Source organism: Octopus sinensis, linkage group LG13 (genome assembly GCF_006345805.1).
Source record: "Octopus sinensis linkage group LG13, ASM634580v1, whole genome shotgun sequence".
Lineage (NCBI taxonomy): Eukaryota > Metazoa > Mollusca > Cephalopoda > Octopoda > Octopodidae > Octopus > Octopus sinensis.
Window position 1 is genome coordinate 64,346,685 of NC_043009.1, and position 26,567 is coordinate 64,373,251.

The window sequence follows — 26,567 nt, forward strand, 5'->3', positions numbered from 1 at the left end:
AAATACACCTGCAAAATCTTCATTCTCAATACCAAAACACGACGCCACATGCAAAACATTCTTTAAGATTCTAAACCTTAACAGAATCTTAAATCTTACTCTACAAGAAACTTTGTGAATGCAACAGTGATTTCTGTAGCCAAAAGGCGTGTGGTTCCCAATTTGTCAACTGCCGTCCGTAATATCACTTTACGTCCAACGTCTAGAACACCTATGTGTCCAGGCGACCTACAAGAAATAGCAGCCATGTTTTCCTCTTGTTTTACTCTTCTATCTTAGAAACAGAAAAAGAAAACATTGGACAACGTTCTTCAGGATTACCTAAACTCGAAGGAATGATTGCCAGTTGTTATACCTTCGATCACATGCCTGCATATTCAGTGCTGAGCTGGAGTATAAACACTATCGCCACCGCCACCACCCTCACCACCATCACCACCACCTGCACCAAAAACAACAACAAAAACAACACTAGTAAACAATCGCCTTCGTTACCATGGAACTAACGACTAACGGGGAGTCAAATACTTTGGAGATTTATTCAACTACTTAACATACAGGGAATTTATGACATTGAAATTATTTGAGACCAAAAATTAAATCGAGTTCGTATGTTCCACTGTTTTGATGCCCGTTCCATTCGAGAGGATTCCATTACAGCACTTAATCGCTTCCCAATGTCACCAGTTAGCTCGTCGCAGATTTTGTCCCCGCATTGAAAGTCTGAGATTTGTACATTTGTAATAATAAAAAATAAATGTAACGAATAATTAGTAAATATCTAAACTAAAGCAACATATTGACGTAAATGTGATTTTAAATGTTTCGACATTTCACGTTTGTTTACATTAAACTCAAAAATCCTGCTTTTCTACAAATCTACAAATTATCCATGTCTTCAAGTGTTTGAAGTAAACAAGCATCCTTCGTTTCAGGAAGTAAAAGGACCAGCAAACCAGCAACAATTCCGAAGACTCCAAAGATGCTTAGCGGTATCCAAGAACCGTATACAGAAAGTCCAAGAATCGGTGCTGAAATGATACCACCAAATCGAGCAAATGATGAAGCTGCTCCGATGCCACCGTTGCTGAAATATAAAAAGAAAGTAAATACATTTTACTTAAATATAGATATAAATATGTATCTATATATCACACTGGTGTATAAATATGAGGATATATCCACAGCAATAAAGAGCTCAATTGATAACGAATCGTTGAAGCCCAACACAATTATAATGGTAATCAGCTAAAACTATTGTTTAGAGACGCCCACTTAAAAAAAATATAAAACGGATGAGTAAAAACTCTCTATATCGTCCAACTACATCTGTTTCAATCAGATAAAACATCGTTACTTCTAAATATGCGTTATTAAAGTATATGATCACAGTTAACTGTGATTTAACTGTTATCTTCCGGTGAAACAAAAATGGCGATATGGTGACCAGGAAATGTTTCTTGATTTAGATACCAACAATCGTAAGGTCGTGAGTTCAATTCCCAGCGAGGCGTTGTGTCCTTGAGCAAGACATTTTATTTCACGTTGCTCCAGTCCACTCAGCTGACAAAAATGAGTAGTACCCGTATTTCAATGGGCCAACCTTGACGCACTGTGTCACGCTGAATCTCCCCGAAGGACTACGTTAAGGGTACACGTGTCTGTGGAGTGCTCAGCCATATGCACGTTAATTTCAGGAGCAAGCTGTTTCGTTGATTGTATCAACTGGAACCCTCGTCGTCGAAACCGACGGAGTGCCGTAGTTAATTGTTACTTCTATTAAAAATAATAAAGAAACTCAATTAGTTAGTACATTAAATAGAATAATACCAAAATTAGTTATATATTACAGTAAGATCTACCTTTAACAACAAATTCACAGTAAAATTTGCTTCAATTATTGCCCAAGTTATTGCCAAGTCTCCACATTTTTAGTTTTGACCCAATGCCTATTTTTTACATAATGAATGCCTACCATATATAACATTCTACTTTGCATAAAACGTTAGCTATATTGGTTCTTCTGGATCGCATTTTTAAGTATTTAATGTGTCGATATTTTACCAAAATGCTGGTGCCTTTTTTAATTATAATGTTACTTTCTAAACTGAACTCAAATGATTTTTAATATTCAAATTTTATCCTTAGCTGCAATATTTAAGTAAAAATCTCTGAATTACCTATTTATTCCCTCATCTTATATATATATATATATATATATATATATATATATATATATATATATATATATATATATATATATATATATATATGTATATATGTATATATATATATATATAATGCATGTATAGCTGGTGATTGTCACACGCTGATGACGGGTTACTACCTAGAAGCGACATATAAACAGTAGCAGCACGACATCGTGAAGTATATTTGCCACCTAAATGTGGCTGACCCATAGGAGACGATGCTACTGTTGTTTATAGCCCTAGGGAAGACATCTCCTGCAGGTGGCTAACGACACACTCTCTGTGTCCGATCAGTATTTGCGAAGAGAGATCATCGTTCCCATCTCTAGCCTTATCACGTAATTATGTAGTGTTCGTCTCCTTGTCAAATGATGGAATGCGGCCTGCAAAGGATGCAGCTAGCATTGCACACAACATATAAACAACCCACAACTTATTTTGATACAAACCTTAGAAGTGTTAATTATTTTTAAATGTAATTCTTTAATGTTATTAATGTTTAGCAGGATTTCGAACCTGATGGATTATACCATTAATCGAAAGCATTTCATCCATAGACATCCCATCGTTTAAGGTATGATCAAGTGCATGTGTAATTTATGGATAGCGAATAGTATATACGAATGATTGGGATGTTCTGTGGGAGAGAGAAAATGAAACTGTAACGGCATGCGAAGTCCTTCTACAAGCTATTAGATATTATACCTACCGTACTGATGTTGGAAATATTTCTGCTGTTGTCAGATAAACACCATCATATGATGCCGTTGCACCCAACTTCCCAAGAACAGCTAATATCAGTGGAAACCAAAGGTTTCCTGAAAAGAAATTGTATACTGTGAAAATAAGAACGCTCAATTTTTGTATTATATCTTCTGCATGTCACATTCCTCTGCAACGTAAAGTGTTCAATAAACAAAGAGGAGGTCGAAACTGAAGTTTCAGAGTTCTTCGCTTTAAAACGAAAAGAGATTTACGTTGATGGGATTAAAAAGTTTGTAAATAGATGGAAGGAAGTCATAGATAATCAGAGAAAGTACATTGATAATTAAATTTCAATTAAATATAACATTTAACCGCTTGTTTTCTTTATTCAAAATTCGAACAGGACTCATGGGATGACCTGATATATATATATATATATATATATATATATATATATATATATATATATATATATATATATATATATATATATGTATGTATGTATGTATGTATGTATGTATGTATGTATGTATACATGTACAAATATATATATATATACATTTACATACATATATACAAATATATGTGTACATATACATACATATATATAAACATATGTATAGACACACACACACACACACACATATATATATACACATATATACATACATATATATACACACATATATATATTTATATGTGTATATATACACACACACACACACATACATACATATATATATATATATATATATATATATAAATAGATGTCTGCATTTTTCCTAGTTTACAATTAACGCGGAAAAAATAGATAAACTGTTACCAGGGTAGTAAAAAATCATACAAGTAAAAAAGGCGTAACACCTTGTTTTTAAAAGTAGAAACTCCGGGTTTATGTGAGTTATTTTGTATAATATATATAAATAAATAATTGGAGTTAAACGCAGCTGTTATTCAAATTCTTTTACTTCCGACACATGTTTCGAAGATATCATTGGTATTATTCCAAAGGAATAAAATGGCATAAAACAATGTAATCGTCTCTTCAGGGAAATTAAGAAATAAATCTCGCCAATAAGACATTTTAACAGAATAAGATGGATATGTATATTGATGAACTGAACGCTATTATGTTAAAAAAAAACGTTAGAGGATTTAACATCAAAAGTAGCATATAGAAAGAGGAGGAGTAAAGGAAAGAAAAAATCAGAAACCAAATAAATGAGAAATATAGAACTATATGTAAACTAAATAAAACCCTAAAGTCTTGGAAAAAAGATATATCTAGGGGAAGTGAAATGTAAGTAGAAAATCAATGTTTAAATTATATATATTGGTAGATATCACTTATATGAACTAAAGGTGTGTCTCTACCAATGTTTACATCGGTTAGCACGCTCATTAACCGTGTTTACAAGGGGATCTTTAAAAAAAAGAATAAAAATAGTTCACAGTTACAGAGAAGACAGAATTCCTTGCCTTTATCATAAGGGAACGAAACGGAGAGAATCAACCAATCTAAATTAAATTGTTTATTATGGTGTTTTAGATACCAAATTAGTTTACTAGGTTCTGTACTGTTACGTTTATTCCTATCCCTAAATGTAGAGTAATGATAACCGAGAAAAAGAACTTATATATAAAAAGAAGAACCTATATAAAAAAAGACATCGGTACCTGAAGTAATTTTACACTGGTGTATAGAGATTTTAATCTTAGAATTACTTGACATAAACTTAATTCTGTAGGAATTGACTGCATAGACAATAACCTTGTTATTAATATTTCTAGAGGGATGGATGGTATTAGCTAAATTAATGTTAGCATTAGTCAATTGATTCTTATTTAACAGACTAATAATATGTGAGGAGATAATTTGTAAGAGATTTTTTGTGTTGGAAAAACCAATTCTAACCGTGTGCGACTTGATAATAAAGTAATACCTAAAATTCCTAATAATAGTTTCCCGAAACTTTAAAGGAAGATTAGATTTAATTTGCCTCCCATAAGGAATAATCAACCAAATAGTTTTGCCTTATGTTTAGTGTAACTATATTTAAAAGACATCAATTTACTTTCAGAATGAAAAAAGGAGTTTAAATAATGGTTATCTCCCTGCCTCTGTTTGGTGTTGGCGTAATTGATAAAGTTTATATCCTTACAATTAGATTTCATGTCTCCATTAGTAAAGGTAGAATAAGATTGAATGGAATTAATGTAGGTAACTTTATCTGTATAACCTGCATTAAGTAAGGCAGAGTAATAACATTCAGCCTTGTCATTGAAAATGTCATCATTAGCAGATAACTCAGATAATCTAAATGAAATATTCTTGCGTGTGTGTATGTGTGTGTGTGTGTGTGTGTCTGTGTGAGTATAATAGGCTATGATATGTATGTGAATATAAGAATTGAATTTATATTATGCAAACTTTTATGCATGCTCATAATTTGACATACGTTTGCTTTTAACTAATAAACTGTCAAACGATGCACTAAAACAGTAAACAGAGAATTATATAACAATATAAGCCAATGACATTCATTTGTATGCATGCTTAACATTTATTTATTTAACAATGACCAGTTACAAAATATCTGATGTAACAAAATCTTTACCTTTTGGTACAAAGTTCGAGACAATACAGTTAATTCCACCAAAAACCATGAAGAAACAAAGCGGCTTACGATGTCCAAACCATTTAAAGGTTATACATCCGAGAATATTCGCTGGAATTTCTACTGCTGACATCACAAGAAGTTTATATAGCGATTGCCAGACATATCAACAGAATTTAGAGTCACGCCGAAGTAAATCATACTGTTGACCAGCCTGTAAAAAAAAGAGTGAGTTTGAAAAATAGCTTACTAAGCAGATTGTTTAATAATTTTTTTTATCTATAACGAATATATATATATATACATATATATATATAATATATATATATATATATATTATATATATATATATATATATATATATATTATATAATATATATATATATATATATATATTATATATATATATATACAAGTAATAAAGAGGGACCACATGTGGTCACTCTAAAGCTAGAAGTCACTCTAAAAGCCTTTGCTCGGCTTCGTATGGATTTTGGCGTTCGGTTCAGCAAATTATATTTTTGATATACTCTACCGATGATTCGAAAATGATTTGTAAGTAAACTTACACAATCTATTGACGATGAAACAATTGTATAGAGTTAATCCATTTTTTCGTTATTTTTCATTTGTCCTGCCCGCTTACATTCTTGGCGTGTTGAATTAATGCTTGAGAATAATTCTTTAGTGGTGGATTCCCTTTGCGGATCTATTTCTAGCGTTAGAGTGACCACAGTGACCACTCTCTTATTACATGTATTAATAATTTTTATTGTATCACAGTTTTTTTACACTAGGCCACTTGGTGTTTTAAATTGATGTTGTTAATTAATATTAATTTTTTTCACCTTTATTGTGATTTTAATTATATATATATATATATATATATATAATATATATATATATATATATATATATATGTGTGTGTGTGTGTGTGTATATATATATATATATATATATATATATAGAGAGAGAGAGAGAGAGATAGATAGATAGATAGATAGATAGATAGATAGATAGATAGATAGATAGATAGATAGATAACTTGTCATCTAGGTATTGGTATTGTTGAAAATATGAAAAGCCAATGGTTTCAAATTTTGGCACAAAGCCAGCAATATTTTGGGAGAGTGATAAGTCGATTACATCGATCCCAGAGTTCAAACTCGTACTTGTTTTGTTGGCGCAGAAAGGATGGGAGGCCAAGTCGACTTCGGTGCAATTTGAACTGAGAACGTAAAGGCCGAATGCATTCCGCTAAGCATTTTGTCCGCCATACTAACGACTGTATCAGCTGGTTACCTTACTTAGTATAGAATATATTGATCTCGAATTTTGGCAGAAGGTCAGTAACTTCGAAGGAGGAGTAAGGCGATTACATCGACCCCAGTGTTCAACTGATACGTATTTTATTGATCCAAAAAGGATGTAAAGTTGACTTCGGTGGATTTGAACTAAGAATGAAAAGACGGACGAAACACCGTCAACTCGTCTCCTTAAGACGGACGAAACACCGCCAACTCGTCTCCTTAAGAATGAAAGGAAAATTCAAACTGGGCGGAATTTGAACTCAGAACGTAAAGACGTAGGAAATGCCGCTAAGCTCGCCGCCTACTTAGTATAGAACATATTGATAAATATTTATTATTTAATCTTAAACATGATAAAAGATTTACCAGTTAAACCAAATGTTCACGGAAATCATCGCTCTTCGAGGTTTTTTTAACAAATCAATTGCTGTGTACGTCTTATGTATTTTCTTGCTTCCAAGATTCATATTTTCGACAACTTCGGCCTGCAATTTGGATTTAGTTTCTGTTTGAAGTTTCTGAATAAGTTTTACCGCAATCTCAGCGTTTTTCCTATTTGTTTTAGCTATCTTTTCAAATGACTTTTCAGCTTCAGTAAATTTCCCCTTATTAAGAAGCCATCTTGGAGACTCAGGAAGGAATCTGCCAAATAAGATGATTGATAGACGGTGAGATAACGTTGCAATGTTTTAGAAGTGAAAAATGAAATTATGCAATAATAAATTTGAACTGATAATAATTTCATGCAACTTAGACAACGTAATTTAATTAATACGGAAATGTGGACCTATAACTTGGTAGCTTTTAGGTTTACTGTCTCTCTTTGATATGAAGGGATTCCTGGAAAAAAAATTACACCTTGCCTGGAATTAATTTTCCTATCTATAGGAAACTGGAAAAGATTCCTGGGGAACTGCGCTTCACATTTTGGGACATAAATAAGGAGGATCTTACAGGATTCCTTAAATCAATAAAGAACATGCACGAATCGATCAGGTTCACATTGTAAATTATTATTATTATTATTATTATTATTATTATTATTATTAATGTCATCCGTTTGCCTTCCATCAGTCTGAGATCGATAAATAATATCTGTGGCATATGCTGGGATATATTCAAGCATCCCTATTCCTCTCCAAAGAAAGGTGACATTGTGCCAATGTGAGAAATCAATATTACAGAATATGAAATCTTTAAAAGAAAATGAAACAAACACAAAATTTGTGTAGAACTTACTTTCTCTGAAGACGCAAATTTTATCTTATTTTACTAGAATTTTAAACCATCACTTGGCTCTGTCGGAATGAATTTATATAATCAACATCAGTCCATGGATACGATTACACTTCAAATGAAATAAAAGAAATGTTGAGGAATTAAATTCCCGAATGAATCCCATGCTTCCACTGCCGGACTATTAGTCCTGTTGCGTGTTGTTTCTTCATACAGTCACTAGTATTACTGTTCTCTCTCCATATTAGTTGTTCACGTCCTCCCGTAGATCGTGGTCAGTAGCGTATTAGCAACCAGCATACAATCGGGGTACTGAGCACTCAGAGGGAAAACGATCGCTCAATAAAATTTACTAATCTATATATATAAAACTGAGAATGTGTGTGTGTCTGTCTGTCTGTGTATTTCCCTAAAACTTGAGAACTACTCTACCAATTTCATTAAAATTTTACACATGCCTTACTTAGGGTCCGGGGAGTGTCATCAGCAAAATATTTAAAAACTTTTTGCCTAGGGCGAGCCCACAGCAATATCATATCTTCTCCACTATGATTCCCTAAAACTTGAGAACAACACAACCAATTTCATTCAAATTTTACACATGCCTTACTTAGGGTCCATGTAGTTTCATGGGCAAAAAAATGTTCAAATATTACCTAGGGCGAGCCCATAGCAATATCATATCTTCTCCACTATTTCAGTATTACGTATTAAAAGTGAAACAAAAACATTTCTCTATTTTATGTCAGATACTTTCACTTTAACAATAAAAATTAGAGATAACTAGCATTATGACCCGGCGTTGCTGGGTCATAGTGCTAGTCAATATATAAGATTCACTTTAAAGCGGTGAGCTAGCAGAATCGTTAGCACACTGGGAAAAAAAGCCTAGCGGCATTTTGACCCTTTTCTCGTTCTGAGTTCAAATTCCGCCGACTTTGCCTTTTATCTTTCGGGGCCGATAAAATAAGTACTATTTCAGCACTGAAGTGGACGTAATAGATTTACCCCCACCCACGAAACTTCTAGCCTTGTGCCAAAATTTGAAACCCGTATATAGGATTCGCTTCGTTCCGTTTCGAAAATATTGGAAGAATTTTGACAAGATGAAAAGTGCTACACAATTCAGAACCAGAATTTGTTGTGCGCTAAGCGACAAATATGCATAGAAAATAATAATGAGTAGTCAAAATTCACTACAACATCTCTTTATATGATGATGTGAGGCACATATATACACCCATATATGTATATACATCTATCCATCTCCCTCTCTTATATATGTCATGTATGCATACATGTCTGTGTGTGCATGTGTGTGTGTGTGTGTTGTGTGTGTGTGTGTGTGTGTGTGTGTGTGTGTTTGTGTGTGTGTGTTTGTGTGTGTGTTTGCGATGAGGTGTTAGTTAGATGACATCTTTAATATCTGTTCTGATTTTCGTTACAGCATGCACAACTATACTTACTTTAGTGCTAGAATGAAAATCAAAATGTGTGGAATAATTGTAGCGTATAACAGATGTTGCCACTTAGGAAATACATATGCCACACCAGCTAGAATCATTGCTCCAAGACCGTAGGTTCCATGCATAAGGTAATTCAAACGCGTTCTGTAGTTTTGGGTGACACATTCTTGCACTGTAATATAGAAAAAGATATCAAGCTAAAATTTCTTAATATAATATGTAAGTAGTGATACAAATACTGGTTTCAATTTTTGGCACAAGGCCAGCAATTTTGGTGGAAGGGGATACGTTGTTTGTTCCTTCTCGAGCCATGCCTGGCTCATAGGCGCCGGTTCCCTGGTTTCCTTGGTGTATAGATTCCCCACCTGGACGGGACGCCGGTCTGTCGCAGGTGAGCTGCAAGATGCAGGAGGAAAGAGTGAGAGAAAGTTGTGGCGAAAGAGTCAGCAGATGTTCGCCATTACTTTCCGCCGGAGTTGCGTGGAGCTTAGGTGTTTCGCTCATAAACACACACATCGCTCGGTCTGAGATTCGAACCCGCGATCCCTCGACCGCGGGTCCGCTGCTCTAACCACTAGGCCATGTGCTTCCACAAGGGGATAAGCCGATTGCATTGATCCCAATGTTCACCTGGTATTTATTTTATCGAAACCGAAAGGATGAAAGGAAAAGTCGGCCTCGGCGTGATTTGAACTCAGTTTTCAACCACCGGTTCAATCAAAGTTTAATTACGTAAAAAAATAAGGAAATCTTTGCAATGAGATGTATCTATTGCATATCTTTTAGAGTAATTACTGTAATACCTTATAATCACGAGTTACATGTGTCTGCGTCCTTAGTTCGAATCGCACCAATTTCAACTTCACTTTTCATCTTTGAGGCATTGATTATGCAATAATGAGAGACATACCGTTTACCTTTTACTTGTTTCAGTCATTAGAGTGCGTCCATGCTGGGGCACGGCTTTCAAGAATTTTTAGTCGATAGTATCGACCCCAGTACTTATTTTTGAAAGCCTGTTTATTCTATCGGTTTCTATTGCCGGACTGCTAAGTTACAGAGACGTAAATACACCAGTACCGATTTCAAGAGATGCTGGGGAACACATGGGCCAATATAGTTAAAAACCCTAGATATACTTACCAGTTTATGCCACAACATATTGGAATATTTTTGGTCTATCGTTATTTGCTGGACAAGTAATTTTTAATCGTCTTCCTCAGAACATCCATGTTATTGGTTGTTGAAGATTGTTCTGTATAATGATACTAATTATTCGCGAATCCTACTATTGTCATTTTGTCAATTCTAACAACGATGGGTTCAGCTTGCAGTTTCTGTATATTTGCCTATGAGTCATATCTAGTTCGACCATGTAATCCACTAATTTGAGGTTGGGGTAGTTGAAATGAAAAACGCTGTAACTGAGATAAAAAAAAAACCCGTCTACCTACTTACCGACCTCACAAATTCCCTACTTAGACACGCTCTAGTTTATTGGACCGCCTGTTTCAATTATGCAGTGGAACATTAGCAAATTGCTACAATAGTTGAAGAAGATTATACAGATTTTCACTGCTTTCCGTTTGGTTAACCACACACAATCCTAGCATGACTCTAAAATACGATTCCTGTAATTTAAAAGCACCAACTACCAAAGCGTTTACCTTTTTCTCTGCTGGGGAGTTGACTTTTGTTTTATTTGTTCAATTGGTCCCTGTGAAAAAAATTTGCTATGCTCCAGTTTCCGCGAATTCCTACTCACCATCGGACAAAATATCTGTTGAAGCAGGCGAATTTATTCATGTTGTTCTGGAGAAGAAGCGCTGATGAGATATCTTCTGTTTCTAAAGTGGGGAAAGAAATCTCCCGCTTTGGTAGAAGTTTAATTTCTTCTAGAAAAACTGTTATTACTTCTGTTGCGGTGTTGGTATTTTTAATCACCAAACAGGGCCGGATTTAGATACAAATGTTATAGAAAAACAATCAAGCAGCGTTTGTATACGGACGTCTTTAAGTTGTATAATCCTCATGATAAACTCGTAATACTAAAGCAAGCAGTCGATGAATTCATCAGAGAAATGGATATGAAACAGAGATTAGAAACATACAACAAGGTAACGTTGAAGAGTGAAAAATTAAGAACGTTTTCCTGTTAGATACAGTCACAGAAATAATTAGAGAATTCGACCAAACATCGATATCTGGAAACTATACAATACACAAATTAAAGAAAATATTACATAAGAAAGGACTATTTGATGCTCCCACAAAATTTGTGGTTGGAGTATCATTGATCATGGATATATTTTTTAATTAGGGCTGACCATAGACTATAAAGCAGTCAATTACACATTAAAAACAAGATATAACAGACTATCATACAAGCACATTTCTACACACTAAAAAGAAACGATTTCGCATACACCACAGGAGTACAAAGGCCCAAATTATGACGCAACAAAGAGAAGCATGTAAGTGTTAAGATCAAAAGTTGGCGTCTATAGAATTTTGAAATACTTACAGATGGTGAATAAAATTAGATACGTGCCAGCAATTCCGAAACCTTCAATAATGTAGATAATAAGAAATAGTATAATATTTGGTGAGTATATTTTGATTAAACCGCCAAATATGCTGAGTGCATTCGCGGCACAGAACATCTTAAATCGGCCGAATCTGCAAAAAAAAAAAAAGTATATATATATATATAGGCGCAGGAGTGGGTGTGTGGTAAGTAGCTTGCTTACCAACCACATGGTTCCGGGTTCAGTCCTACTGCGTGGCATCTTGGGCAAGTGTCTTCTGCTACAGCCCCGGGCCGACCAATGCCTTGTGAGTGGATTTGGTAGACGGAAACTGAAAGAAGCCTGTCGTATTTATGTATATGTATATATATATATGTATGTATGTGTGTTTGTGTGTCTGTGTTTGTCCCCCTAGCATTGTTTGACAACCGATGCTGGTGTGCTTATGTCCCCGTCACTTAGCGGTTCGGCAAAAGAGACCGATAGAATAAGTACTGGGCTTACAAAGAATAAGTCCCGGGGTCGATTTGCTCGACTAAAGGCGGTGCTCCAGCATGGCCGCAGTCAAATGACTGAAACAAGTAAAAGAGTAAAAGAGTATATATATAGTGACGAATTATTGTTTCAGTGTTTTTTTTTTAAGAAAACTTTATTTTAAAAATTCTGTTAGAAATCGAATTCCTTACATGCCAGTCTATAAAACACACAGATTTCTCTCTCTGGCCTTCCCCCCATCTCTTTCACTCTCTCTCCTTCTTTCCACCTCTCTCCCTCTCTCGCTCCCTTCTCTCTCTCGCTTGTTCTATCGCTTTTCGTTGTCGCTCTCTCACTTTTTATCTCTCATCACACACACATCGGTATATATGTATATACGAGGGTTGTACCGAAAATAATGCAAAAGTGGGTATGAAGATACGAGGAGGGTGGTGAGAGAAATTTCGGGTATTTTTAGTGAAACTTTTGAAAAAACAACTTTTAGATGTACAGGTTATGATTTGGTTGGAATTTAACGTGAAAGAAATTCAGCGAAATTGAGCTGATATTTTACTCATTCCGGCTTTGTTTTCTCATTTATTTTGATGATTTAGATTTCAATTATGTTAAAGAAATTACTTTCAGGACAGTTTCATCCTTTCCCGAAAATTCACTGAAAGAAATCATTGTACTAGTATGAGTAAATTGCGCAGCGAACTAGCAGAATCGTTAGCACGCCGGACAAAATGCTTAACAGCATTTCTTCCGGATTTACCTTCCGGAGTTGAAATTCCACTGAGGTCGACTTTACCTTTCATCTCTTACAGACCGATAAATAAGCACCAGCGAAGCACTAGGCTCGATGTTATTGGCTTTTCCTTTCTCCCCAGAGTTGCTAGCCTTGTTCCAAGATCTGAGACCATTACTTTGACGCTGTCAGACATAGTCCAGTGTCCATTCACTACCTGGTCGTTTAGTATACTAAAAATAGAATAAATCTAGGATTTATGGTGAATGTTATTTGATACAACGTTATTCACCTTTATTGCTTATAAGTCCTTGCTTCTTTGACATTTTCTCATATTGACAGAAAGTCAAAACCCAAGGTTAGTAGAAGTATTTGAGAAGGGAAGTCGTCCAATTGAGAGCAGAAACTTGTCAAGCGTCTCGTAAATATCACTAAATTCAAGCATAGATAGTCAGTGTTCGTCGACTTAATGTGTGTGTGTGTGTGCGTGTGTGTGTGTTTTTTGTTTTCTTTTTGGCGATAGCGATTCTGCACGCTTTTGATCCATGGATTTATGAGCGTGGCCTTTGCAAAATTCTTCCCTTAGGGATTTTAAAGTTTTTAATATCGCTCTTATATATAATTTGGAATGCACTGCACTACATACAGGAATTAAACGTTGGCTAATATGTCTATAAGATCGCATTTGAATGGGGCTAAATCCTTTACCTTGGGGGTTAGCTACGTGTCACTGAGTACTGGCGTTCCGTACTGGTGGGTTTAACTCGGCATCATATATAGAGCTTTCCAGTGAATCCATCTCACTTGGTCTTTCATTTTGTTTAGGAGCTTTCGAATATTAAGCAGTGTAGGTATATAATTCCTGGATCAATCCGTGCGGCATAACGCAGTATTAATACAGTGCATCTTATATAGGTAATAGTAGTAGTAACGGCAGTAGCAGCATCAGTAGTAGTAGTAGTAGTAGTAGTAGCAGCAGCAGCAGCAGTAGTAGTAGTAGTACTAGTAGTAGTAGTAGTAGTAGTAGTTGTAGTAGTAGTAGGCATCTGTACAGCCCACAATTTGGGGCATTAGTTTTCCCTAAGCCCCACGCACCCATGAAGCATGTGGACTGTGACAGGACAGCACCCAAATGGCTGGAGCTTGCCCAGCTTGAGACGGGCGGTAGGCGTCCAATGAGGCACTATGGCCTCTCCCTCCGTTGAAAGCAGCCCCTGGCGCCTTGCTCTTATGCCAGTTATGCGCAGGCTTAAAACCGGTAGACTGCTGCTTTCCGTGTTTTGCCACCGCGATTAGATGGCGCTGGAGTGTCCTATTGAAGCTGCAGGTCTGGGCATTTTTTCGTGGAAGATCGGCAGTTGCCCATGCGACACGTCTGCCCTCTACACTGCCACCAGTGTTTTCTGTCAGCCAAAATCACTGACATGGCTTTGATCGACCCAAGGCTATAGTAGCAGATACTTGCCGAAGATGCCACGCAGTGGGACTGAACCCGGAACCATGTAGTTGGGAAGCAAGCTTCTTAGCGCACAGCCACGCTCGCACCTATATATATATATATATATATATATATATATATACTCTCCCTTACTTAGATTATTTTGTCAGCATTTTCTTCATTTCCTTTATATATATATATATATATATATATATATATATATATATATTATATATATATATATATATATATATATATAAAGGAAATGAAGAAAATGCTGACAAAATAATCTAAGTAAGGGAGAGTGTATTTAATTAGGTGAAAGTTCTTTTTACCGGTTGCGCATTCGTTATGCTTATCAAAAGATATTGTGATAGAGTTCCTTTCTGATTGATAGAGAAAAAAATCAATCAGAAAGGAACTCTATCTCAAATATCTTTTGATAAGCATAACAAATGCGCAACCGGTAAAAAGAACTTTCACCTAATTAAATACACTCTCCCTTACTTAGATTATTTTGTCAGCATTTTCTTCATTTCCTTTTTTTATATATCACAACTCGTGTTCCACATCTCCTTTTTTAAATATATATATATATATATAGGGGTAGCTTAACCTGTTCAGGCTATATTATTAGCATTATCCTGCGTTTGAGAATTTAACATTACTTCTTTAACTTTCGAAAACATCTCAACGCTTTTAAAGCAAACTTCGTTTGTTTGTTTACGTTCATCGTAATTTGAATTATATAATCAGCCGAAATTGCGAGGATGATCCGGTTCTTGACTGAAGATTGAAGGCTTCGAATGTCCCGTCCGTGTTTTTTGTATCGTCTTCTAAATGTTTTGCGTTCTGGTCCCAGTTTGTATTTTTTACATATACATATATATATATATATTATATATATATATATATATCTATATATATATATATATTATATATATATATATATATATATATATATGTATGTGTGTGTGTGTGTGTGTGTGTATGTTATCCTTTAGATAATTTTCTAAAGGATTTCATAAATATTAGTATCTTATATAGGGATAGAAAATATAGAAATCATTTAATATTTATATAATATAAATATATATATATATATATCCATTTCTATTAATATATAATCATAATTAGCTAGTAAATGGTGATTCATTTTATTAATGAGTTGAATTAAATGAAAATGTTAGACATAATATTTACTAACTGTGGAAAAAAAACTTTATCAATTTAGCACATATATCAGGAGTCAATAAGATATATTAAAAGATAATGGAAGGGAGGTAATCAAGATGAACCAAGTACTTTCTCTTGATATATAGAATTTTTTGCAATCATGTCATATCTATACAAATATATATAAGTTTTTTCTATTAATATAGAATTATAATTAGCTAGTAAATGGTGATTTGTTTTATTAATGAGTCGAATTAAAAGAATATGTTAGACATAATATTTACTAACTGTGGAGAAAAACTTTATCAATTTAGTAAATATATCAGGAGTCAATAAGATATATTAAAAAGTAATGGGAGGGAGGTAATCAAGATGTGCCAAGTAATTTCCCTAGATATATAGGGTTTTTTCATCTTATATAGGAGAGTATTAAAAAAAATCTAATTTCATTATATTCAGATTTATATATATAATGAAATTTCTTAGTAATCTATGCAGGTTAAATAAAAGCTAGTATGGTAAGTTAATTTTTTATTTGGTTACAAAATATTAAGATTTGAAAATTTAGGAATGGTCAGAATGTTATTATTTAAAATACTTAAAATTACGAGTGCAACAATGTATACAAGATTCTCCCAGTTCGGATCGGTTATTCAATAAGTTTGTATTATTCCTATGTTTTAGAATTTCATATGTCTCCATACAACAAAGTTCACATCCATCCCTACTATTTTTACAAGGCTGTGCCTTTCTTATTATATCCCATTTTAGGCTAAATTCGATATTTTTTCTGTCAGTTCCCAAATTTTACTGGACAGCGTTGTGCAACCCGCCTTATGTTTAAGACTAAAAGAAGAAAAATGGTTGTTCAAACGTTCTTTTTAGGTCTATCGAACATCCGAACTAAAGATAGCTATTATTTAAAGTCATTATTGTACATTTATAAATTACATTTTGAACCAGATAACGACCAGATACCAGACATTTTGACCTAATTCTACAATTACAGCTGGGGGAATGTCTTAGTAACCTATGCAGGTTAAATAAAAGCTATATATATATATATATATATATATATATATATATATATACACGTATACATATATATATATATATTGGGTTGGCAACTAAGTTCCCGCCGTTTAATTAAATTTTGGAATTTATTGCTTTTTAAAATTTTGGAATCCATTTTTTGGGGGGTATTCTATTTTTGAATCATTTTGGAATCTATTTTTTTCTAGTTAATTTTAGTTAATTTTTGTTTATTTTCAGATCATTAAAAAGGAGTGTCAAGTTAAGAAAAACGAGCATTTTCGACGCCTCCTTCCTTTTGCTTTTAATCAAGGTTCTAAGGCCGCAAAAGCTGCTCGCGACATTTGTGCTGTGTTTGGAGAGGGTGCCATAGCTGAAAGAACCGCTCGCTTGTGATTGGTATGCCAAGTTCAATAATTGGAAATTTTGACCTCAAAGACGCACGTCGTTCTGTTGAGCTATATATATACATGCCTACATACATACGTGCATACATACATACATACATATATATATACATATACATACATATACATATATATATACATATATATATATATACATACATAATATACATACATATATATACATATATCTACTTATATATACACACACATATATATATACACATAAATATGGATGTATAAATATATATACATAAATATATATATATATATACTTATATATATATGCATATATATATATATATATATATATATATATATATATATATATATATATTATACCTACATAATCACACGTACATATACATGCATACATATGCATACATAATATACATACATCAATATATCGTAGTGAAAATAATACAAATGAAAGTAATACATATATATATAGTGAAAGTATTAATAGTTTCACTATTAAAGCTGAAAGCATCCTACATTACAATAGAGATGTTATTGTTTCACTTTTGAAACGTAATGCTGAAATACTGTAAGAGGTAAGAGATTGCTCCGGGGTCGCATTAGGCAAGAAATTGAATATTTTCCTCGCCCATGACACTGCATGGACCCTAAATATGACATGTGTAAAATTTGAATGAAATCGGTCGGGTAGTTCTTGACTTTTAGTGATGCACACATACAGGCAGACATACATTCTCAGTTTTATATATGTACATATATATACTACATATGTGGGAAATTCTGTCTGTCGGTGTGTTTGTTTGCGGAGATGTTAGCTAACTCCTACGGCGTTTTATCGATTTTGATGTAACTTGACACGTGAGTTAAACTCATGCCTGAAAACCACATGGCATACTCAGATATATATATATATATATATATATATATAGTGTATATTTAAACACATAAGGAATCCACTCGTGAATTCAACACGTTAGAAAGAACAGCTAGGTTCCATAACCACAAAAATTAGGGATGAATGTAGTTATGGAACCCAGCTGTTCTTTCTAACGTGTTGAATTCCACGAGTGGATTCCTTATGTGTTTAAATGTACACTATATATTATGACTAATAATAGTCTTTTGGGACTAAATTTTTTACACGTTTGGCAACTGGAAGTGAAAATTGTAATTAATTTTCCATTTCCCTTTGGTATATATATATATATATATATATATATATATATATATATAAACAATCATGTATATAAATACATAGTGAAAGTAATTGAAACTGAAACCACATAATAGTGAAACTATTATATCACATTACAACAGAGATGTCATAGTTTCATTTTTGACACGTAATACAGAAACAGTGTAATAGATAAGAGCTTGCTCCGGGCTCGCATTAGGCATGAAGCTAAAAATTGCTTTGGCCCATGACACTCAATGGAACCTAAGTAAGGCATGTGTTAAATGTGAATGAAAATCGTTTGGGTCGCTCTCGAGATTTACTGATGCACATATGCAGACAGACACACACTCATTCTCAGTTATACACGCACACACACACACATATATACACAGCAATAAAAACATGGAGGGGATCAAGAGGTAGTATTCATCAACTTTTAGACATTATATTATGTCTATTTTTTGCATGTGTAACATATTATGCTTTACATATATAGAAATACCAGTGTTTATTAAAATATACAACGTAGAACATAGACCATACTCTACTTTCTATGTTCTACGTTATATATTTTAATAATTACTGGTATTTTTACTTGTAAAGCATAACATGTTATACATATATGTATATTGTTATAATTGTTTCTTTAAAAAAATTAATAGACATCATATAATGTCTAAAAGTTGATGAATACCACCTCTTGATCCCCTCCATTTTCTTATTGCCTTTTAAATTAAGTGTAAAACAACTTTTCACCCTCACCAATTTACTACATTAATAACTGGGTATTATCCCTTAGTTGGTTGGACTCACAACCTCTAACTCTCTTGGAATATATATATATATATATATATATATATATATATATATATATATATATATATTGTTATATTTCGGAATGGTCATTTTGCCAGTTTAGCCAATAAAAACACACGCACTATATATTTGGTGTTACTTTGCTTCAGTGTTATTTAATCTTATCTTATTTCGGCCAGAGTTCTTTCGTCACACTCCTGTGACCGCATCAGTGGTCCTTTGTTTTCTTCTCACTTATTTGTGTCTCTCCTTACTAACCGTCAGCCATTTTGTATTTCTATTGTATGTCTTCATTTGCGTATGCTTATATCTCTATGTGCGTTTATGTTTATTTAGTGTGTGTATGTGGGGGATGCCTGTAATATTTGTATCTTCTGTTTATATATGTTCATGTAATTTGTAATTTTATATGTTCATGTAATTTGTATTTTGTATTTTGTATTTTTTCGATTCAATTTATTGTTATTATTACTAGTATTGTTGTTATACATACATACATGCATACATACAGGCATATGTAATGATAGTAATGGGTGGATGTAAACACATGAACAAAATAAGAATAAACAAAAACAAAAACAAAAACGAAAAACAAAAAAAAAACAAAAAACAAAATACAAAATACAAAATACAAATTACACGAACATATAAAATTACAAATTACATGAACATATATAAACAGAAGATACAAATATTACAGGCATCCCCCACATACACACACTAAATAAACATAAACGCACATAGAGATATAAAGCATGCGCAAATGAAGACGTACAATAGAAATACAAAATGGCTGACGGTTAGTAAGGAGAGACACAAATAAGTGAGAAGAAAACAAAGGACCACTGATGTTGTCACAGGAGTGTGACGAAAGAACTCTGGCCGAAATAAGATTAAGATTAATGTAAAAAATAAATAACACTGAAGCAAAGTAACACCAAATATATAGTGCGTGTGTTTTTATTGGCTAAACTGGCAAAATGACCATTCCGAAATATAACAATATATATATATATATATATATATTCCAAGAGAGTTAGAGGTTGTGAGTCCAACCAACTAAGGGATAATACCCAGTTATTATTTTAATAATTACTATTTTAATAATCAGTTATTTAGTTATAGATATATTTACAGCTATTGGATGCCATACTGACCCACAAACTGGCTTGCAATCTGGTTAAAAGTTCACAAACCATAGATCTATCATTGTTCATCTGATTGGCGTCTTGTCAATGTATTTATTACTCGACGTCCGTCACATAATTATATTTATAAGGACTTTATACACACACACACACATACACACACACACATACACACACACACACATACACACGACCACACACATATATAGATATATTCACAAATACATACATATATACATGCATACACACATAAACACAAGCATCATGGCGTCGAATCGAGAAACGTAGGCATAGCGGTCTATTCATTCTACCGGTTAGTGAACACAGTCTCCCATAGTTTTTTGCCATAAATACAAGCCTCGGACGACATTTCCGTTTGCCCTGGATCCCACGAAAGACATTTCCCCTGGATCCCACGAAAGACACATCGTCAACAGCTATAGCCTACAACAGAATGAAAAGGGCTGCCCCCTTAAAAATGCCGCCCGGGGCGGACCGCTCCTACGCTAGTGAATGTTATACTTTTGTAAGAATTCCATTTTTTATAACCAGCATTATAAGAGAAAGTAAAGATTATATACTCACGCGTCTGAAAGTGTACCAAAAAGTATATTTCCAACCAGAAATCCTGCAAACATTGCTGACACCGCAATGTTTTTCAACCATTCTCTTTCGCAAACCAAATCAAACTGAAGAAAAACAGAATGACATTTTAAACAGCGCTAATTGTTAAAGGTGTGTGTATGTATCTCTGTGAGTGTTTGTGTGCATATGTGTGTGTGTGTGTGTACGTGTGTGTGTCCGATTATTAGTCACAGAAGCAGTTTTAATACTAAAAGTTAATACTTATCCCCACTTATAAGCAGATGTTGAGTTACAACGAAGTGTACTGCGACCATTACCAAGATGGAAATTCTCATATTGGCTTTCGGTGTACATAAGCACTCATCTTTATATCGATAGCGGGAAGATAAATCATCCCCCATCACCACCGCCAAGACTAGCAGATCACGTTATTTCAACCCTCTCTAGCTTTATCAACGGTGGATACCCAGACGCTGGAGGTAGCAGCGATACCCCTGCTAGCGATATGCATAGAATCTCAATACCTAAATAGGCACTGGTGCTGCTAAAAATACCATTGGGCATATTAAAAATGATTGTAACGCAGCATCTACTATTAAATAGGGATAAATATTACTTTCTGGTATTGGTATTGCTTCTGTCGCTCATAATTATTACACTGTTTTCTCCAGCGTCCGGGCATCTACGATTTACAACGCCAGGAAGGCAGAAATCACGTGATCTGGCAGACGCGATGATGGCGACGGTGAGTAATTTATGTCCACGCTGGCGATGTAAACAAGTGTTAGCCGAGAGTCAATATGAGAGTTTCTTTCTTGGTAACTGTCGCAGGATCCTGTGTTCTAATGCATTCATTTTAAGTGGGGATACCTTATATGTATGTATGTATGTATGTATGTATGTATGTATTACCTTATATGTATATATGTCATTATTCAGTTTATTTCAAGATTTCTTACCAATAGAGAAGGAACCAGTTTCTAACTTAGATCCAAGACTCTTTCGTATGTATATAGTACAAAAATTATTAAAAATACGATGAGGTAAAACAAATAGTGTATTAGGTTTACGCTCAGGAAAAATAGAAGGAAAAGTCTTTTATGTTCCGTGAGTACTCTCTTCTACGGATAAACGGGGAGAGAAAAAATTAGAGAGCGAAAAGGACAAACGAGTCTCAGTCACTATCAATATTAAATTCTTATAATCACTTCCAATATCACACACTTATACAGACACACCCACAAACTCATTTCTACGCATCTTAGAAAGAAGGGAATCAAACGAGCTAATGTTTGAGACAACCGAGAAATTTGGAGTAAAGACGGCATGTCACTGATGATGTCGGGAATGGTAACGAAAGGACTCTGAAAACCCAACTTAATAAATGATTGATTAAAAAGTTTGATCATTAGTTAATTGGAAAATTGGTTGACTAGATATTTGAAGGAATGAGAATGACCCCCTTCGGTCAGACAATGACCATGGTTTGCACCTAGAGAGTTAACCCTCTGAGGCACAGTCTGGGCAAGTTGTTTTTATGGTAGACCAGCAGTCGCCATGCATACCGGCCTCCTCTCTCCACGTCACTGTTGTCCAAGGGAAGGCAAGGGCCGATACAGCTTGGCACCTGTGCGTCGCAACTCGTTTCTACAGCTGAGTGAACTGACACGTGAAATAAAGTTTCTTGCTCAAGAACACAACACGCACCCGGTCCGGAATTCGAGCTCACCACCTCAGATCGTAAGCTCGACGTCTAACCACTGAGCCACGCGCCTTCACACTAGATATTTAATGATATTTAAAAAAAAAGCAGTAAAATGAGACCGGTAGATGTGTTTCTTATTGACATTATGACCATGACCATCCCAAGTGACAACAACGTGGTTCAATACACGATTTCACATCACGAATCGAGAAAAACTAAAATACAAAAGCTTAATCTTTACCATTGAGCGATATTTTCTATCAATCTCTCAAATTACATAAAAAAAACTCTGCATCGGTGTTAATTAATGTTTTTGATTCGTCTATGATCAATTTTGATTATATTAATAAAACCTCAATACTACATAGATTAAACAAAACGTTTCATAAGAGAAGCAACTGGAATGTTATAATAAGACAAATCTGGACGGCCATTTTCATATCCTACTCAATGTGAATGTTTTGTTAAAACACCAAATACAGCAATATTTGCCATAAGAAAGCTTTTTGTACAGACGGCAATGAATATCCTACATTCAGTAGGATCAACATCGCCATTTGGTATTGATGCAGCTTCCGTCGCTAATATTTATATTCAGATGATTTAATAAAAAATAACGATAAGTTCATTGACGAATGTCAGACATTCTGAATGAATTCAAATTTGTCCTTAATTTAAAGAGAAGAAACGAAAATATAGTGGAAAATACTAGTGACCCTCAGAGAAAGGTAAATATTTAAATTTATATCTCTTCAGCCTTTAAGATCAGTGAATATATATATATATATATATAAACCAGCTTAGAGAAGAAGAAGAAACGAAACGAAACGAATCGAATCGACGCGAAGGCGCTCAGTCATACAATAGTGTAATAAATAAAATATATGCATACATACAAACATATTTGTACGTACCTACATCTACATGTATATATACATGCATATATAAATATATATACGTGTGTACAGGACACCACAAATAGACGTAGAACTCAACGAGAAACGAAAACGTAAAAACAGCATGGAACGGACCAATTTTTTAACAACGAAAAAACAGAGTACAAGACAACTACACAAGGAAAAATCCCCTTCATCAGCTGTCCCTATATATTACACGAAGAAATAAATTACAAAAATTTCGTTAGCCGGAATCTATACAAATACAGAAAGTGGACGACTTTATCTACATTGGTACCCCTAATACACTTGGTTTATTTCTTTTCATTGCCGTACATTTTAATCATTACAATGTTCCACTAAACTTCGTATTTCTTCTGCCACATGGAATTTTCGGTCTAGAAAATCAAAAATACCTTTCTCACTGCATAAATGATCATTAAATGCTGTAAACTGTGGAATTGATTTTTGCAAAGATTTAACGTTAATCAGGAAACTAAAATTTATCTACAGCATCTACTGAAATTTCCGTTTATTGAAATCACGATTTTATAAGACTTAGGGGGCGTATATATTTAAGGAATAAAGATTTTAAAAAAATAAACAAACAAAAAAAATACGAGCTACAACTCCTTACCTCAGAGACAATAGATGACAGATGGTCAGAGTAGAACTTTCGACCATTATTACACGGTTCCTTTGTAGAATTACTGGTGGGAAGGATATAAAATCCTTCTTTAGTATCCAGGTTATACACAGAGCATTTCTCATCTTCGACAGCTGCCTTGTTTAAGAATTCATCCAAAGTGATATTTGGTGGAATCAAAGATTCATTGAAATTTGAAGGATAACAAGCAAACGGAACGCGTTCTCTTATAAATACCATCGTTAAAACAGCTGGGGCGTGAAATATTACAAAAATTAAAATATAAATTGTAAGTTTCTTTTGAAATAGACCATATGTTCCACATTTCTTCAATATTTCTTCTGTAATTTCAGATACTGACAAATCTAAAATTGAAATAAATCAAAGACTGTTTCGTTAATAAATTTCTAATGTTAGTTAGTTAGTTAGTTAGTTAATTTGGCTCAAAAGCAAATAGCAAGGCCATGTAGGGGGACATGGAGTTAAGTACAGGGTGGTGTTCATGCAAAGAGTTCAGGCCACTTGAGGTCCAGGGAGGCTTTGAACAAAGCGGTCGTCGGCATCTTCACCATCTCGTCTGGCAGCTTGTTCCACGGATCCGCAACCCGGACGGAGAAAGCTCCTCTCCTTCGATTGAGATGAAATCGTCGCAGGTAGAGCTTTTCGGAATGACCCCGCAGCCGACGCTCTGGAGCAGGAGTGAAGAACAGCTCTTTCGAGAGGTTACACTTTCCGCTTATGATGTTGTGGGCGAGAATGAGATCACCACGGCGGCGGCGTTTTTCAAGAGAATAAAGGTCGAGCGTCCTCAGCCTTTCTTCGTAGGACAAATTTTTGAGACCATGACCATGCGGGTAGCCAGCTTCTGGACTCTTTCGAGATGCTGTATGTCTTTGAGGAGATAAGGAGAAGAGGCTTGAATCCCATACTCCAATATGGGTCTCACCAGCGTGACATAGAGTGGTAGGAATATGGCTGCTGTGAGCATTTCGAATGACCGTCGAATCAAGAACAGAATTCCGCGTGCTTTGTTGGCAGCATGGACGCACTGGGCCGAAGGCGAAAAGGAGGAATCCACCAAGATACCCAGGTCCTTTACCTGATCGGTCCTCTCCAGCAGCAGACGACCCGGCTCGAAATCAAGTTGAGTTGCAGGTGTAGAGCCGACAGGCAGATGACAGCACTTTGACACGTTCAGACACAGGTCCCAATCGTTAGACCACTTCCAAATTTGGTGGAGGCATCGACGAAGATCCTCTATATTACCGCGAGGGGCGACCAGTTTGATATCGTCGGCAAATAGAAGGGTGTGTTGAGTGAGGTCGTCGGGCAAGTCATTTATGAAGACTAAGAACAACTTATTCTGAAATGGAATTTCAAAATCAGTTACGCGTTGCATGACCCTCTGTAAAACCCAGTCCATCTTACAAATGGTAAGATACCGGTAGAATTTCCACGAGTACTTCTAGATGTATTTTAATATTTTCTAAGTAGGTGTTGTCACTGGTAGTCTCTTTTGTTCAAATTTATTTTGTAAACATTTACGTTGGATTATTCAAAACATTTAAAGGGTTGACAACTTGAAATGTGTAAAATGACAAGTAAATATGTATACAAACATAGACACACACACACACACTCACACACACACTTACACATCTACACATTTATACACTCACACATATAAGACAATGAAGTAGCATGAAATATATTAACTACAGAACCTAATATAACAGCGTTGAATAAACAGTTCACAAAACACAATAATATATTTTTATGTTTATATATATATGTATATATATATATATATATATGTGTGTGTGTGTTTGTGTGTGTGTGTGTGTGTGTGTATGTATATATATATATATATATATATATATATACATATATATGTGTGTATGTGTATGTATATGTATATATATATATATATATATATATATATATATATATATATTATATATATATATATATATATATATATAATATATATATATATATATATATATATATATATATATATATATATAAACACGTATTCATACACAGACACCAGCACACACGCATGCACACACATATGTACATTCATTCAAACGCAGAAAAACATGATGCCATTATAAAACGAAAAGAAACGAAAATAAAAGATAATCTTCAGACCTTTGAATTCTTCAACATTTAAATCCTCGTGTAATTCCTTTAAAACGCTTGCTTCATTCTCCATGTTACACTCAGTGGGTGTCTCGTTGCAATCTCTACTGAAAAAAGGCCGCCTA

At 34.3% G+C, this 26,567-nt stretch overlaps 1 protein-coding gene across 1 annotated transcript; it reads right to left on the reverse strand.

The window, feature by feature from the left end:
- Positions 1–601: 601 nt before the first annotated feature.
- On the reverse strand, positions 602–26,567 carry LOC115218359 (organic cation transporter protein-like). Its single transcript, XM_029788124.2, has 9 exons — positions 26,452–26,567; positions 24,289–24,662; positions 21,051–21,154; positions 12,070–12,224; positions 9,546–9,717; positions 7,210–7,485; positions 5,534–5,747; positions 2,920–3,028; positions 602–1,087 (listed from the first exon to the last, which is right to left on the reverse strand). Exons 1-7 carry the CDS (start codon positions 26,513–26,515, stop codon positions 5,666–5,668), a joined length of 1,227 nt encoding a protein of 408 aa, XP_029643984.2. The 5' UTR covers positions 26,516–26,567; the 3' UTR covers positions 602–1,087; positions 2,920–3,028; positions 5,534–5,665.

What these genes read in the sequence shown, in the direction of transcription:
- LOC115218359 (XM_029788124.2), bottom strand. Translation starts at nt 26,515, where the DNA reads ATGGAGAATGAAGCAAGCGTTTTAAAGGAATTACACGAGGATTTAAAT. An exon ending in TGTCATCTATTGTCTCTGAG is followed by an intron (nt 21,155 to 24,288) that starts GTAAGGAGTTGT and finishes GTTTTTCTTCAG; the next exon opens with TTTGATTTGGTTTGCGAAAG. An exon ending in TTTGGTACACTTTCAGACGC is followed by an intron (nt 12,225 to 21,050) that starts GTGAGTATATAA and finishes TTTTTTTTGCAG; the next exon opens with ATTCGGCCGATTTAAGATGT.